The 15,458-nt window shown below is 35.6% G+C and overlaps 1 protein-coding gene across 4 annotated transcripts in view; it reads left to right on the top strand.

Annotated features, from left to right (window-relative positions):
- POC1B (POC1 centriolar protein B) overlaps positions 1–14,199 on the top strand; it is a 52,394-nt gene extending 38,195 nt beyond the window's left edge. For 2 of the 4 annotated variants that reach the window (XM_085046271.1, XM_085046279.1), the window contains 2 exons: positions 8,888–9,070; positions 10,253–14,199. In XM_085046271.1, the coding sequence (XP_084902397.1) occupies positions 8,888–9,070; positions 10,253–10,363 (294 nt within the window). In that variant the 3' untranslated portion in view covers positions 10,364–14,199. Of the gene's footprint in view, positions 1–8,887; positions 9,071–10,252 lie in introns of those variants that run through there. The other 2 variants (XM_085046299.1, XM_085046290.1) reach the window with 2 other exon arrangements.
- The last annotated feature ends 1,259 nt before the right edge of the window (positions 14,200–15,458 follow it).

Here is a 15,458-nt window from a genome sequence, read left to right as displayed (position 1 = left end):
ATGAAATAGAGGAAGTGCTATCCCTTATATATAATTTAAGACTCTGTACAACAAACTCACTGTTACCAGGTATTGTTTTTCTTTGTAGAGTTCATTTAGGCTTTTTTAGCTAGGTATTGATCTAATACCTAAAAAGGCTTTCAGTTTTTTAGGTAGGGGGAAGAGGACAGAAAGGAGTCGTGAGCAAGGAAGTCAGAAGTTCCTAGGGAGGATGCTGGACTCTCCCTCTGGCTCTGAGGGTAACCCTGCCTCCTTCCTCCCATGTACTTGGTGGCCTCTGTGCACCTCCACAATATGCTACTTGAAATACAGAGAGTTTGCCCACATGCTAGGAAAGTCCTAGGGCTTTTTTACTTTTGTTTCTATTCATTAACATTTCTGGTATCAAATATAGCAGGTTATTCTATTTATAGTAGTAGAAAGGAGGCCTTGTCCACATAGGGTTATTAATTTTTTGTCATTGCTTCATTCTAGTAAGTGTTTCATTATGTTTCCAGTTTCTGCTACAAGTATTCCTCCTGACCTCCTTTAGCTTTTCCCTGCCCTGGAATGGATAAGAAGTTCAAGCAGTCTGTAATATAATTTTTATTAGGACTCTATGTAGGTAAAAAGAAGCCATCATGGAAAGTTTTTTCTTTAATTTCAGCCATAAGATGTTCCCTTGTGTATGTATACAAGCAGTCCAAAATAATTTGCCTAAATTAAACTTGGCTACTTTATTTCATAATTATAAATAGTAGGAAATGCTTCAATAGTGTCATGTTATCTCTCCTTAGTTTTGCAGTACTTCTTGCTGAAGCTGAAGATATATTGGAGGTAATTTATTATCTTTCTTTGCCTTTTGCCCATAGGGTACATTTTTATATTTCAGTGCATATGGTGCAAGTATTTTTATAACTTATGAAAGTGTGTGAATATAGTCTTCCTGAACTGTTATTTCAGAATTGACTTCCTGACAGGGGATTCTCACCTTTGGAAATTGAATCTCCAATGATTTCTACCTGGTTTCTGTTGTGTGTTTGACATGCTTTGGGAGTTTTTATTTGGTTGTTTGGTTGGGGGCTTTTTTGATTGGGCTTTTTTGTTTGGTTGATTGTTGTTTTGTGGGGTTTTTTCTTGTTTGGTTTTTAATTATCAATTCCTAACTTGTCAGCAATATTTCTTGTGTTTTGGGAGGAAATGCTTAGTTTTTTCTGAAACTTGATACGGATGCAGAGTAGTATTCATGTTATAAATTAACATCAATGAGCAAATTAGAATAAAAAAAGATTACCTAGTTTTAAGTAAAGCTTGTTACTGATGATCTGAGAACCTAGAAAAAGTATTTCAGGAATATTATTTCTTTCTAACTAGATGCACCTGAATATTTGTGGACTTCTATGAGTTTTTATTAGGGAAATAGAAATAATTTTTTGTTTCTTGGAGAAAAAAAAGCCTAATTTTACATTCTTTTTCTGTGCTTACTTGACATGGATGGAATACGGAGAAAATACTTTTGTTATGTACTGGATTCTGTATATGTGGAATCATAAAATACTCAGTGCATGGGATGTACTCTGTTTTATAGTGTTTTCTCAAACCAGAAGCAGCACTCTGGGAAAAAGCTGACATAAGAAAACCATGTAGTCAGTTTCTCATTAAGTTTGTGAAAGAACGCTTGTAAAGTATGATGTAATTTCTTTGCTAAGAACTATCTTTCAAGATATCTTGAGATGTGCCTGTGAACAGGAGAGTTTATTATTTCATGCCATCACAGGAATGCCAAATTCAATATATCTGTCATCCTGATAGAAATAAATCTCATTAGTCAGACCATTGCTGTAAGTGCATCAGGATTGCAGTTAATTTTATACAGATAATAAAATTAAAAAACCCACCAGAGAAGCTACTAGTTTTCATTGTTCTGTACTGGCCTTCTGGCCTCTATAAACTCAGATAGCTTCAGGCTGAATCTGCTATTTTCAAGACAGTGCTATGCTATTCCATCTTAGGTGAAAATGCCTGTTTTGCTAAAGAATACAGTGTGATAGCCTGGCTAGTTTTATCGACTGTGAGTCTGTGTCCTGCTACCATTACTGGTGATCAAGCTCTAAACTGGAGGGTGTGCTACTTTCAGTGGTGCTTCAAGGTGTTTCCGTGTCAGACAGGAGGTGATGCACTTATGTTAAGAGCTTTAATTTTTTGGTTTTAGCTTGGGCATTTTTTTAAGAGCTGGAGGACACTCAGATGTGTAAGAGGACATGAAAGGCTTTGAATGAAGTGTGAAATTCTGTGTTACAAGTTCTGAAAGCAGACTGCTCAAGCTAGAAATGCTTAGTAGTAGAACTTTGTTTTGGATGTGCTACGTAGTTTATCTGTATTTTACTGCTTCAATGCAAAACTTCAATTAAAGTTTGCAAATAAATGATTCCAGAGCTACTTCATCAGATATCATGGGGCAGAAAGCCACAGTTGGCACATGGCAAGTTGTTGCTGTGCTGATTCGTGTGCATGCAAGAGGAGAGGAAATGAAGAGTGCTGTCATCAGCTGAAACTACAGGGAAGTTTTCTTCAGTAGGAACAGACTCTGATTTAACGTACTCAGTGTTAGCATAATAGATCAGAGAGCTCTGTTTTATGTGGATCGCTCATTGACTGAACAAACAACAATTTCAAAGGACTAGAAGTGATCTGTGAATAATTATGGCCTACAAAAAAAAATCCAACACCCCCCCCAAAAAAAAGGGAGAAAAAACCAACTCTTGAATGGTTAAATTTAGCAATTCCACAGTGAACCATTTTTATTTCAGGGTAGGTTCATAAGAGGAGGAAAAAAGGAGTGATAATGATAGTACTATTACTTCTGAGAACTTCCCATGATTTCAAATAACCGAAAGACACAGGAATTCAACATCTGGTGAGGTGGGAGACTACTCTGTTATGCCTTTGCTCTTTGGTCTGTTTGAGCTTAATGCCCTACTTATGACTAATTATTTGTGGTTGTTTTAGTCACAGTATCAGAAATATTTTACTATTAGTAGGCAAATGTACCATGTGTTCAGAATTTAAAGGATTATTTTTTAAAAGTAGACCATGCCAATTTTTGTGATTCATTAGGAAGCTTACCAATGTCACTTTTTTATAAGCCCATCTGAATTATCAGATCTTTAAGATATGCTTTTAGAAACTGTGGTCTGTAGTTTCCAAATCTGTGGCTTGTAGAAGATTGAAGACTGTTGATATGCAATTGAGTGACAGAGGCTGGAATTTCTTTTTTTTTTTCTTGGTTTTTTTTTCTCTTGAGGGAATTTTTAATTTCTATAAATAAAACTGCTCAGGCATCTTTATCTATGGATGCATTTTACTCAGTTTCTATTCTTAACCATCATGAAGCAAAGGGAGCCTGGGATGCAGGGTTTGTTTCTATCTGCTGTGTGAATATTTCATGGGAAAACATTTGGGAACAGGCAGAGGTGATAAGGTTATGTGTAAGGATTTTTCACAAATTGATCAAGTACCACCCACAGAGTTTTGGCTATTTTGCTTGACAGAAAACAAAGATGAGCAATTATGGTTTGCTGTTCGTGACATCACTTATAAGCTAAATTTAATTTTCTGCTGAACATCCGCTGGTAATGTCATGGTAATAACTTCCTATTGATTAATTAAATCTGTTCCGTCTCTTCCTTATTTGTAACTTGCATGAAGTTGCCCAAATGGGAGTTCATGTTATTACTAATGGGCTGTGAATGAAAACACAGTACACATTTTAATTTTCTTCTTTTCTTTGCTGAGAACTAACAATTTAAAACTGATTGCCTTATGAAAATTTATTTTCTCAAAATAAGCTATAGCTCTGATGACTCAGAATAGTTTGGGTTTTTTTGAATTATGAGACATTTTTACTACATTGCTGGTGACATACAGAATTGTTGTTTATAAATTGGTAGCATTTCAAGTACTTCAGAAAGGGGCTAATTTGAAGGAAAGGTAATATCTAATTCTTGAAACAGTTTGTGGGAAATAGACTGTGAGTAGAAAGACTTCCTTTAAAAATAAACTTTTTAAAATAAAATATGCTGAATGAAATTGTTGTACATATATTCATTGGTATCTATTGAGAGTAGTGTCACTCCTTTACAGCAAGGTTTTGGCGATTGAGTGTTAGATTTTAGCTGTTTTGGACCCTCTGAGCTGGACGAGATTGTAAAGTTAGACATTAGGAAAGGTTATAAGCAGGTATATATAAAGCAGGTAACCTGAAAGATATGGCAACATCCTTGATGTCTGACAGCGTTTAAAAAAATCTCTACAGATTTCCAGAATATGATAAAAATGACCATTTGGGATACAAGTTAGGTAAGCTGAAATTTTGAAATGGTCTCATTTCATTTCTCTCCTAAAAATTTTGAAAGTTCAATTATTTGCTCATCTATGTTTGAGTTTTGACAAACATCGAGCTCTTTGCTTTACTTCTGTAAATGTTTTCATGTTACATTGTGCTTCTAAGTCTTTGAATATGTAACAGATGAATCTCAGTTTAACCCAGTAAATTATAAGAAGACTTTTCCAGTACTCTGACTTGCAATGCTGGTGGCAGTTTACTAAGATACAAAACATTTTTTTCAAGGGCCTATTTGTATGATATATTGAACTTTGGATCAATTTTACTGTTGGAAAAAAGTGTTTGGTGATATTTTTAGTAGCTTAGCATTTGTTTTCTTTCCTGAATTGACAGCTTTCCTCCTTGGCTTGAAAAAATCCCTTTAGGTTGGATTTAAAAGCAAAATTTGTAATCACTTTGTGGGAGCTTAAACTGAAATTTCTACTTAATTTTCAGTCTGAAGTGCAGTAATCTTATTTGAAAAGAAACCAAGAAACACCAGCCTCAGAGCAGAACTGTTCTTAGAACTTTGCGATGTCTAATAACCTCAGATTGTTTTCCTCTCCTGCTCTGTTTATTTAAAATAATTTTAAATCATAATACTTCAAATCACAAACAGCAATTTTTAAGTGTCATTGAATGTTAAATCTATTTTTTATTAATTTTGAGTACTTGAGGATTGCTAGGTTATTCTTAGGACACTGAGCTTGCAAAGCAGAATGCCTTTAAGCAAAGTCAGAGAGTATCAGTTGGAGTTTACAGTTACATCTGTTTTGGCTGTGCTAATTAGTTACTTTTGTTCATGTTACTAATTCAAAGGCACTAAAGTTAATGTACTTCGCAAAACATTAGTACAAGTAGCTTTGTGAACATTAGGCAAACAATACTAGGTTTATTTACAGTGAGCTTATTGATATTGAAGTCTGTGAAGACCTGGGTTCCAGCCTGGATCTTACCCTCACTTTCTTACCTCCTTCAGAGCTAAGGAGTGTGAACTTGCAGAGTTGTGTTAACCTGAGGTGGGAAACTCTGGTAACTGGTTTCCTGAAGCTTTCAGGAACTGATTTACTCCTGAGAACCCTACCTCATCCTTAAGTTTGATTAAAATCAGCAATAGGTGCTATAATTTCAAGAGAAAACATACAGGTGTCTACAAAATGTAATTGCATAGGATTCAGAAATTGTCCCTGCACCGAGTGTTTTTCACTGACTTATCACACTTTTAACTTCCTTTGTCAACTGCCTGTGTTTCATAAGGCATGTGATAACTGGGCAGGCTTACTGCTGCCGTGCAGAATACGTAGTGCTTGAGCTCTACCTAGTTTTCCTGCAACATGTTCCATCTACCAGGCCTCCAATTTTCCTAAAATTTGTTGCAACTTAATCAGTGAGTTCTTTCTCTCTCTGTCAAATTTAGCTGATCCTGGTTGAAGTTTGAAATCTTCTGGGCAAACAGTCAAGATTTTCAGACAAAAGCAAGGTTTCTGTAAGCTTCCTATCCTTCTGTTTTTCTAGAAATATCACTATGAAGTCTATTCTAACAGACTCTCCTGTCATAGTTAAACACAAGAGTGTTCTTCCACAGTGTGATTGGTTGTAAGGCAGGAATTCTTTACTGCATGGCAATATTTTGTCTTTAACATTTGAATGCCAAATTGAACTTCATCTTTTCCATGTTAATGAGCATTTGAGACTATATTCATCTAGTGATTTAGTAAACATGCCAAAGCCTTCCATTAATACTATTTCCCAAGTACCTCAGATATTTCTTTGTAAGTTGAAAATAACACAGTGAATATTAGTTCTCCTAGGATTGAATTAACAGTATCTCATATCACAAAATCTTTGTAAAGGGAAGATATGGACAGTCTTAAGATGCAGCAATCCTATATATATACCTCAGGTTCATCTGAAAGTACATGGGGTACATTGAGAGCCAGAGTATTCCAAGATAGTTGAAATGCTTTCTTTCAAGGACTGCTGAAACTTTAAAGCAAGGACCTAAAGCAAAGTAAAATTAAATGAGAAATTCATTTTCTGCCCCTATCTTGTCCATAAATCAAGCCATTTGGGTTCTATTTCATTTTGTGCTAACAAGTGATTCCTTTACAGTATACAACTCTTTGGAAGAATTTGAAGTTGACATAACAAAATTTTTCATATTGAGAAGAGAATTAAATTTGTGATATTGGGGAGATAGATGTAATTAAACCATCTAGTTAGGAGCGAGAAACTTTTGGGTTCACATCCTTTCTTCTTGGGAGTTTTTATTCATTTTATTCCCTTATATCTAAAATATAAAGCCTCTCATGGGAACAGGACTTATCTGTTTCTGGCTGAGCATTCTAACCACTGAACTAAAGATTTCTCTTGGCCAGTGACATAACTTGAACAGCATGGCTGGAGAGAGTATCCTTTCTTCCACAGTTTTGTGCATTTAAAAGGCAACAGCCTGGCTGACAAAGCATTGCTCTATGAGTCATGAGTTTAAGTAGACTTGAACTGAGGAGGCCAGTTCTCCTAGTCCAGTGCAAATGTTATAACCATTAGGGCTTTCTGTAGAACAGCCTTGTATGTTTATTGTTTGAAATCTCTAGTTTGATGTCTAGGACAGTTTTATTTTTGCCACACCCTGGTATCAATACGCATGCCTGATAGATTTCAGCATTAGTTGCATCAGCCTTTTATTATTTGACATGCCTAGTTAATTTGCATGTCAGTCATCAAGCACAGAAAGGAGGGCTGAAGGGAAACTGGAAGTATTTTGCTGTGAATTTATCTGTTTCTTTTTTCATAAAGAAATCAGTGAAAGTGATATCAGCAAATACCATGGTACTATCAAACCTTGAGATTGGTTCCCTGTGGTTTTGTGGCATTGTCAGTTAAGGCCTGAAGTACATACCTAGGTATCTGCCCCTGTCTCTATCAGCCTCATGCTCTACACTTCACGTGTTCTTGCCTGGGGGCTTCAGACCTGTCCTTGCAGAATGGGACTGCACAATGGAACTTTTAACCCAGAGAGGGTGGCCAGACTTTCTTCTTTGCTCTCTTACCTCACCACTATCTCTGCTTTCAGCCATTCCCCACCACACAGGACTGTGCAGGATGGCACTGAAGACACGGGAATGTTTTTGTGGATAATGCAACAGTACAAGTTTGCAATAATATTGATATGACTTAGTATTACTTAAATTTAAAGTTATTCCATTATTGTAGTTGCAGTATTTAATCCATCAGTCTCTGATTCTACCTGATTCAAAGGCAGGGTCAACTATGCCTAATTCATTCTTCACAGAAACTCATCAACATGCCTAGGTAATCTTGTAAAAGTCTGCCAGTAATTCTGCCTAGCAATTTACATTCTACAAGATTATTTTATAGACTTAGGAGATTCTATTTTTCAATGGCTGACAATGATTTCAAGGCTCTCCTTTGAAAATCTATTCAGCTTTACGATGTAAATATATTTTGGGTACATTATAAATGTTGGGTATTTTAAATATATCAGGTGAGACTAAAATTTACCCTTTGCATAGCTAATGTATATTTTCATGGACTGTCAATAAATTCTAGAGAAAGTTTAATTGTAACCACCTAAAGGATTTATTTTATAAATGTAGATATATGAAATGTAATTAGAAATAATAAAACTTCCTCAGTTTATTTTGGTGTACAAATAAACTAAAATTGTCTGAAGATATGAGAAGTTTCCAAAGAAATCTCAATAAGTCATTAATTAGTCAGGTAAAGTTGTTGTGAAGGACCTTCTAAAGAATTAGTGATGATTTAATCTTTCATGACTCAAAAATACCATTAAGAAGTTCAAGGTACAGACAAAAGCCAAGTGATTGGGAAGATCATGCTCTCTCACTTAGCCTGGAGCAATGTTTGTACATCAAAGTTATTTCTCTCAACTTTGCATTCTGTGGGTCTTTTCTGTTGTTTTCTTCTTCCATTTTGTGAAAGAATCAGTTTCTCAAAAAGTGCTGTCACTGAATCAACAACTAAAATTACTTTTTTTTTAATGCTGAAATAAGAAGTTAATTCATACTAAACAAAGGTTTCATACTATGAAGTTGGAAGGAACCCTTGTGATCATCCTCGTCACATATGGATCTTTTCATCCATGTGACTACTCTGAGTGAATTTCTTTGTCAACCAGAGCTATCTTTTAGAAGAAAACACCCCTCATTATTAGTATTTATTTATAATTCAACCCCTAGTGGTACAGCATGTAGCTCCTCAGTCATAGGCACCCGAAACATGTGCCTAAAGACTGCTGAGATTTCCCTGATTGCCTCATCCATCACTGCTGGAATTCTCTCTTAGGTTGGAACAAACTGAGATGTTAGGAATTGGACCTGGTACAAAAACCAAATCTGAAGGCCCTTGTGTGTAATGCATATGTGTGTAAATAGATTTTTTTTCATTAATTAAAAGCCTGACTTTTCTGTCTGTCTTGTGGTTCTACTTAAATGAAGACAAAGGCAGCTGAATCTTCAAATGGTGTTTTTGTTTTTTTAGGGAAATGTCAGAAACAAAGATCTGCAGAGTCCCTCCATGTCACCCTCAGCAAGAAGTTCAAAAAGGAAGGCAGAGAATGAGAGCGAGTCAGCTGTGCCTCCTGTGCACAAGCACAGAGCCACCTCCTCCTCCGTGGGCAAGGCTTTGGACCACATTGTGGGGCAGCTGGATATGTTAACTCTAGTAAGTATGCAATTACAGATAACACTTGAAGTGCAAAATCACCATGCTGTCACAGGGCAAAAATACCCTGGAATCATGCTCATAAATCAGACCATTAAAGACTGTGGGGTTATTTTGAATAGTTGTATAGTCAAGTTGGCTGTTTGGGTGTTTTCCTTTCAGAAAATGTTGATTGCATGTATTGTGTTTGCTAAAGTGAAAGCTTCCTGATACATAATCATGAAGATTGTTGCTGTGTTTTTAACTCTGGGTGAAGAGAATCACTATTTTTCAGTAGTGAGATCTAGGGTAGTTTTGTCAGAAGCAAGTTGTTTAGCAGACATTGTCAGATTCCAGCTGGAACAATTATGCACTAGCAGGGGATGAACAAAGTAAATTGGCAATGTACTGTTAAATCCCTTTTCAAACGCAGTGTGTGAGATGTTGGCTTAGCTAGGAATCTAAGGAGTGGAATAAGTCCTAGTGTCAGTGAAACTGCACAAATATTAGTGACAGTCATGACTGAGTCACTTGTTTGCAAATGCTCAATGCTTCTTTATAGTAATCCAGGTTTAGCTTCTGTTTTAAGATTCTACTTTGTAGTCTGTTATATATTATTGTTAAATCACAGCAAAAGGGAGCAGCTACGAGTTTTTTCCTGTGTTCTTTTGCAATGTGTATGTTAACTAGGAAAAAGTAGGTTTTGGAAAGTATGGAGTCAAGTTATGAGCTGAAAATGATTTGTGTAGCAAGTTGAATGAAAAAGAAACTGCCAGCCTGGGTCCAAAAAACTACTCTTTCTCTCTTAGGCAATGAATGCCTTTTAATAGTGTATTTCTTTTTCACTTCATTTTCTTGGGGATGCCTTAAAAGTTTCTTTTAGGTTTTTAGAAGACATAATTTGTGCTCGCTGGTTTTCTATTGAAATATGGATGTAACCTTCACATAGTATTTCAGAGTAATTTACATCGTGCATGTATATATTTCTCTCAGAGAAAATGTTTTGTGAAAACAATTAAAAACCTTTAGACAATCTCCATAATTTTAAAATACAGTTGTAAATAGTGGAATAGCTAAGCCATCTTACAGGTTTTTTTACCCTGTTGAGTTAAAATTACTTTTCTTATGTTACTATGTTACAGACTTTTACAATACTGTGCGAGTAATATGAAACCAATTGAAATTATTCTCTTCTTCATGCAGACTGTTTCAGTCCTGGAACAACGTCTGACTTGTACTGAAGATAGATTGAAAGAATACATAGAAAATCAGCAAAAAATGTTAATCAAGGGAAAACAAACAAATCAACAATGAATAAATAAACAAATGAACAAAGAACAAATAAAACATGAAAATTAACTATATTGATGAATATGTTTCATAAAATCACAATATTTCTTCACTGGATTTTGCTATAAGCAGAACCATCAAATCAATGTAATAAAAACTGAAGAAATTTTAAAATGACGTTTCAAACATTGGTAGCAACCAGGTATTTTGTTTATATATTTAATCAAGTCTAGCTCAATCAGAACTAGTATTTTCTAAATCATTTCCATTGAGCATTCCAAGACTCTTATTTCAATCTAACCAGATCTTTCAATATAACTAAGCCGCTAATTGAGTATTTTTAGATGAGTAGCAGTTATTATGCAGGTTATCACTATGAAGGTTTTTAAATGCAGGCAAGGATTGTGAAAATAATGTTCTTTGTGCTAAGGCAATGTTAATTAAATTAAAGTACATAAATATACCTAAATCAAATAAGACAACCCCAAAAATGCCAGAGGTTTTCTTTGTCCCCTTACATATTCTCAACTATTTTCCAAAATTGGTGAGTTATTCTGTATCTTCTAAACATTTTAGTAATGACTGCAAGAGGAGGTAGTGGGAAAACTTCTAGTTTCAAATACAAAAATTAACTCGCTTAAACTTTGAAGCTATAATTGCATCTGTGTGAATTCAGCTGCAAGACTGGCACATTTGAACAATACTGCTTATCCCTATAAAAATTAAATTTTCATATTTAGAAAAATATAAATCAGCTTTATATTTCTGAAGAATATATTTGAACCAAACACAAAATTATGCAAAATCTAGGTCATAAATACAAAAGATTCTTATCCTGTGAGAGTCCACATGTGCTCAAGCTTTGCATACTATGAATGTACCCCATCAGGCAATGCCTTGTGAATGCAGACATGAGTCAGGAAAGGCTTTGCAGTGTATGATGATTTGGGTTTTATTTTTAATAAAAATGCAATTCTTAGATGATTTTAGGTCTTTTTTTTTAATGGAAAATATCTATTTTCTTTATGTCTATTATTTTTTAAATGGCAATGGCAGAACACCTGTTGTAAATCCACAGTCAAAACTGGGTAATCGTCTGTTTCCGTAACTTTACGTGTGTGTTGAAAAATAGGACACTTGAAATGGGGGAGCATTTTAATCCAATTCTGCAACTGACTGTATATAGATAAAGCCCATTTCCCAGGCTGAACCTCATTAACATCAACAGAGTTCAGCTTAAGTAGAGGCTCACTGTGCAAATACGATTGTAGTTCAAGCCACGGAAATGTGCAGTCAATTTTTCTTATTTAACTTCTCATTTTCTCTATCAGCAGCCACCTACAGATAGTCAGACATCACCTCACTTCCTTGGTTAACTCTGATTTTTACCAGTAGGTACTCCATATTTGCAGCTCAGTTTTAAGTACTACAATTTATGCCAAGGAAGCAGTCTCATATAAAATTTTCGGATGCAACTGTTTCTAGGCAGCATCCTAGCCACAGGTTATTTGTCAAAGAATGATCTTACATATTCCAGCCTGACCTTTGATTATGCAATTGTTTATACTGCTATATAACACGAAGTTATGTAAATGCTGTCTTTTAGATCAAATGTACTCTGCTTTATGAATTTATAAATGCTCTTGTGGTCTTTGCCTTTTCTTCTTGTCTCCATTAGAAGACACAAAACCATGTAGCTATTAAAACTTCACCTTATTTCTTGTTTTCTCTTGGTGGACTATATATATGTCTTAAAAGAAAAATCTGCAGATATATGTTTTTTCCAGATTGTTTATCGACAAGATTTGGATATTTCTTTAACTTTTTAAATAAAATCTCTGCTGAAATTTTCCCTTCTTCCTTAGCTCCTATCATGAATTCTTTTTCCTTTTCAGTACCTATTATCTGGAGCATTTATTACTTAATCCAGTTTATTGCTCTGTTGTTTGTGAATCTGGTGAACCAACCTAACATTTCCAAATTAAGGCATATTATTGTCATTCAGTCGGGTGGTCTGTTGATACCAAAACTCAACATGATGACAACTTGGGATGTCTGGTCATGGTTGGTTGAAAACAGGATGGATGTATTTTCCTCAAGCTGTTATGGCTCTCCTAAAGCGCAGCCACAACCAGCTAACATCATGTTTCTTTTAAAAAAACTTTGATGTGGGCAAGTTATCTTATTGTCTTGATCCATATAATTTCTAATAAAGTTGCATAATGGAAAAACTTCCTTTCAAAGCATCTGCCAAGGCTGGTTAAACTCTCAGAAGATTTAGTCTAGGGTTTATACAGTCAAATGACTGGTGACTTGACTAATTTGAATTATAAAACTGGAGGAAAGTGACTGCTGTTTTGCCTTAATTGTGCTTTTGCACCATGAGAAAAAATAATTGCATGGGTCTTTAAACTATGAAAATTATATCTATATTGCAACTGCAGTGAAGTACTGAGAGCCCATACTTGTTCTAAACATGCTGAACAATGTACCTGATGCAGCACAGCTTTCCTCAGGCTAAATTATCCTTCTGATACTAAATATAAATAGGCCACCCTGTTGGAGAAAGACTGCTTCCAGCATTCAGGCCAGCTACTGCAAAAATGGCTCAATTACTTATTGAAAAGAATGACACGTAGTAGAATCCCCAAGGTTTGTGTGCTGAGAGAGAGAAGGTGGTGGCAGGAATAGTTGTTGCTGGGAGACTGTCTCTGGAGAAACCCAACTTCAGATTCCTCAAGTGTCAAAGTGCTGTGCAGTAGCTCAGCAGCTCATTGCAATGTACTTCAACTGACATTTCAAACCAAAAATGCTCTTCCAAATTGAAAGAAATGCTATCATTTATTACTTCAGCATTCACTTTTTGCTATTGTTGATGTATTTTTTTATCAATGTAGGGTTTTGAAAAACCAATTCCTGAAGGTGGATGTATCTGAGCAATTCTCTTGTCTTTGGGGGATTGTTGTTTCTTGATTTTACATGTGTAAGATAATAATTAGTTTTTTCATTATCATCTTCATAGTAAGAGATTGAAACTGTAGTTTTAAATTTTGATTATGTTATACTTCTGGCTGGAAAAATAGTTCTCATTGCCATTTTAGGCTGTCCTGAATAGATCCATATAGCATGAGGGATTTGAAAAATACAACTTACCATCTTTATTTATATTTATTTAAATAAATAAGTAAGCTGTACTATTTTTAGGGTAAGCTATGCTCTTTTTTCTTCCTGGAAGTCTTATTACAGTATTACTGGATTATTTTCATTGCCATATCACAGCATAAAATCATTCTTAATTTTTCTACTGAGTGATAGTAGTTGGGATGTGATTATTTCGAGGGACAGTGCTTTATGTAACCTGTTTACCTTGTAAGACTTGTAAAAATCAGAAATTCTGAACTCATTGCCCCAAACAATTAATGAATATGTATGTTCACACTGGATCCAGGAACAGTATGTTTTTGTCAGAGTACCCCCTCAGGGACTTTTGCACGCTTCGGGTGCATAATACAATTGAAGCCGTTTCTTTGTGAGAAAATAGGTTAATGACTTGCCAAAAGGCAGATGTTAATTGGAAAAAGTGCATACAAGTCCTTTTCTTTACAATATATATGGGTTGCATTTGTTATGACTTGCATCCAAGAACAGGTGCAATTTCAATTGACTCAGCTAACAGGATGTGCTGAGTACACTCCTCACCAATTTCACCAGAAATTTTAAATGAAGCATGAAAAAAGGTTTCTAAACTAGTCACTGAGTGATAAGCTGCTTTTTCTGTTATAGAGCATATTGACAACTTAATATTCTTATACCTCCATTTAAACATATTAATAATATGAAAATAAAATCTTTGATTGTTTTTTGGTGTTGTCAGATTTTACTGGTGAGCACTGAGGAGCTGCACATGAGACAAAATGTGTCATCCTTTCCAAATCATTTCTTTTTAAGGCAGTCAGCAATTCTAGATAAGGTACCACCTGTGTATTTGTAAATGAAACTTAAAGCAGAAAAATTGCCCTTTTTTGGTGCCATGAAGCTACACAATCAGGTCAAGGTCTTCGCCTTGCCTTGCTTCGTTTTCCCCCTGTTCAGAAGCAAAAGTTAATGAAACAGGTGGAAAAAAACTATCTGAGCATGTTAGGGTCAGAAGAGCTGCTGTTTGATAGTTTAATAATTCTGTTCTCTGGGAATTTCTAGGCTACTTATAAATGTCCACTGCAACAGGAACTTCGGTTTGGATCCATGTGCCCAGCCTAACCTCATACTTCAAAAGTCACTCACCTGAGGAGGGGTGGATGTGAAATTGGGATGCAGCAGTCTAAACCAGTGCAGGAAAATCTAGTTCAGGATGGAGCATTGGCATTAATGGAGGTACTGGGACTGCAGGCGACTGAGGTCATATGATTTTCCCATGCCTATAGCAAGGACCTGCTCAGTGCACTTACAGAAGCAGGAGTGGGCTGAGAGTCACAATGTCATATAAATATAGAATTCTGCAGCTCCAAGTAGTACTCAGGTTTGTAAGTCCTTCTATGGCCTGTGTCTTTACAGACCTGGGCAAAAGAGAGGGGCCCTGTTTCTCTTCAGAGCCTCTAAAGAACAATTAATGTCCAGAAGAGAAGGAAAAACAACCACTGACTGTCTTTTTCATCCACATGGGCTCTTTGTATTGTAGTGAAGTAGTACCTCTGTCTTGAGTTTTTATCTCCTCCTAATCCTCAGAGGAAATCCCTGCTCCTTTTAGAGAGATAAGGACACAGAAGGTAGCAAGAGCTGGGAGCCTCTATGCTAAAGGATGTCACTGAACCCTCTTCTGGCCACAGTAGTGGAAGCCAAAGGCTTATGGTGCTTATTCCAACACGTTTATAGAATGTCAATTCTCTCATAAGATTTAGAAAAATATTTATAATGTTCATAAGCAAAGCATGTTTGTGTAAATCTGCTGTTTACTGGGACTTCATGAACAAGTGTCAGAGAGACACAAGTCTGGGAAGGTAAAAGCAGTAAAATTCTTTCTCTGATTTCTTCTAAGAAAGATTCAGTTGAGCCTTATGCAAAAGGTCCTGCTGCTTTGTGCTACCTGCATCTTGCACATCTCAACTGGAAATGTTTAAGATTA

This window comes from Lichenostomus cassidix, chromosome 1Aa, assembly GCF_008360975.1.
Source record: "Lichenostomus cassidix isolate B80296 chromosome 1Aa, HeHo_3.0, whole genome shotgun sequence".
Lineage (NCBI taxonomy): Eukaryota > Metazoa > Chordata > Aves > Passeriformes > Meliphagidae > Lichenostomus > Lichenostomus cassidix.
The sequence above is the reverse complement of the archived record's forward strand: the minus strand, read 5'-3'. Positions and strand labels throughout refer to the sequence as shown.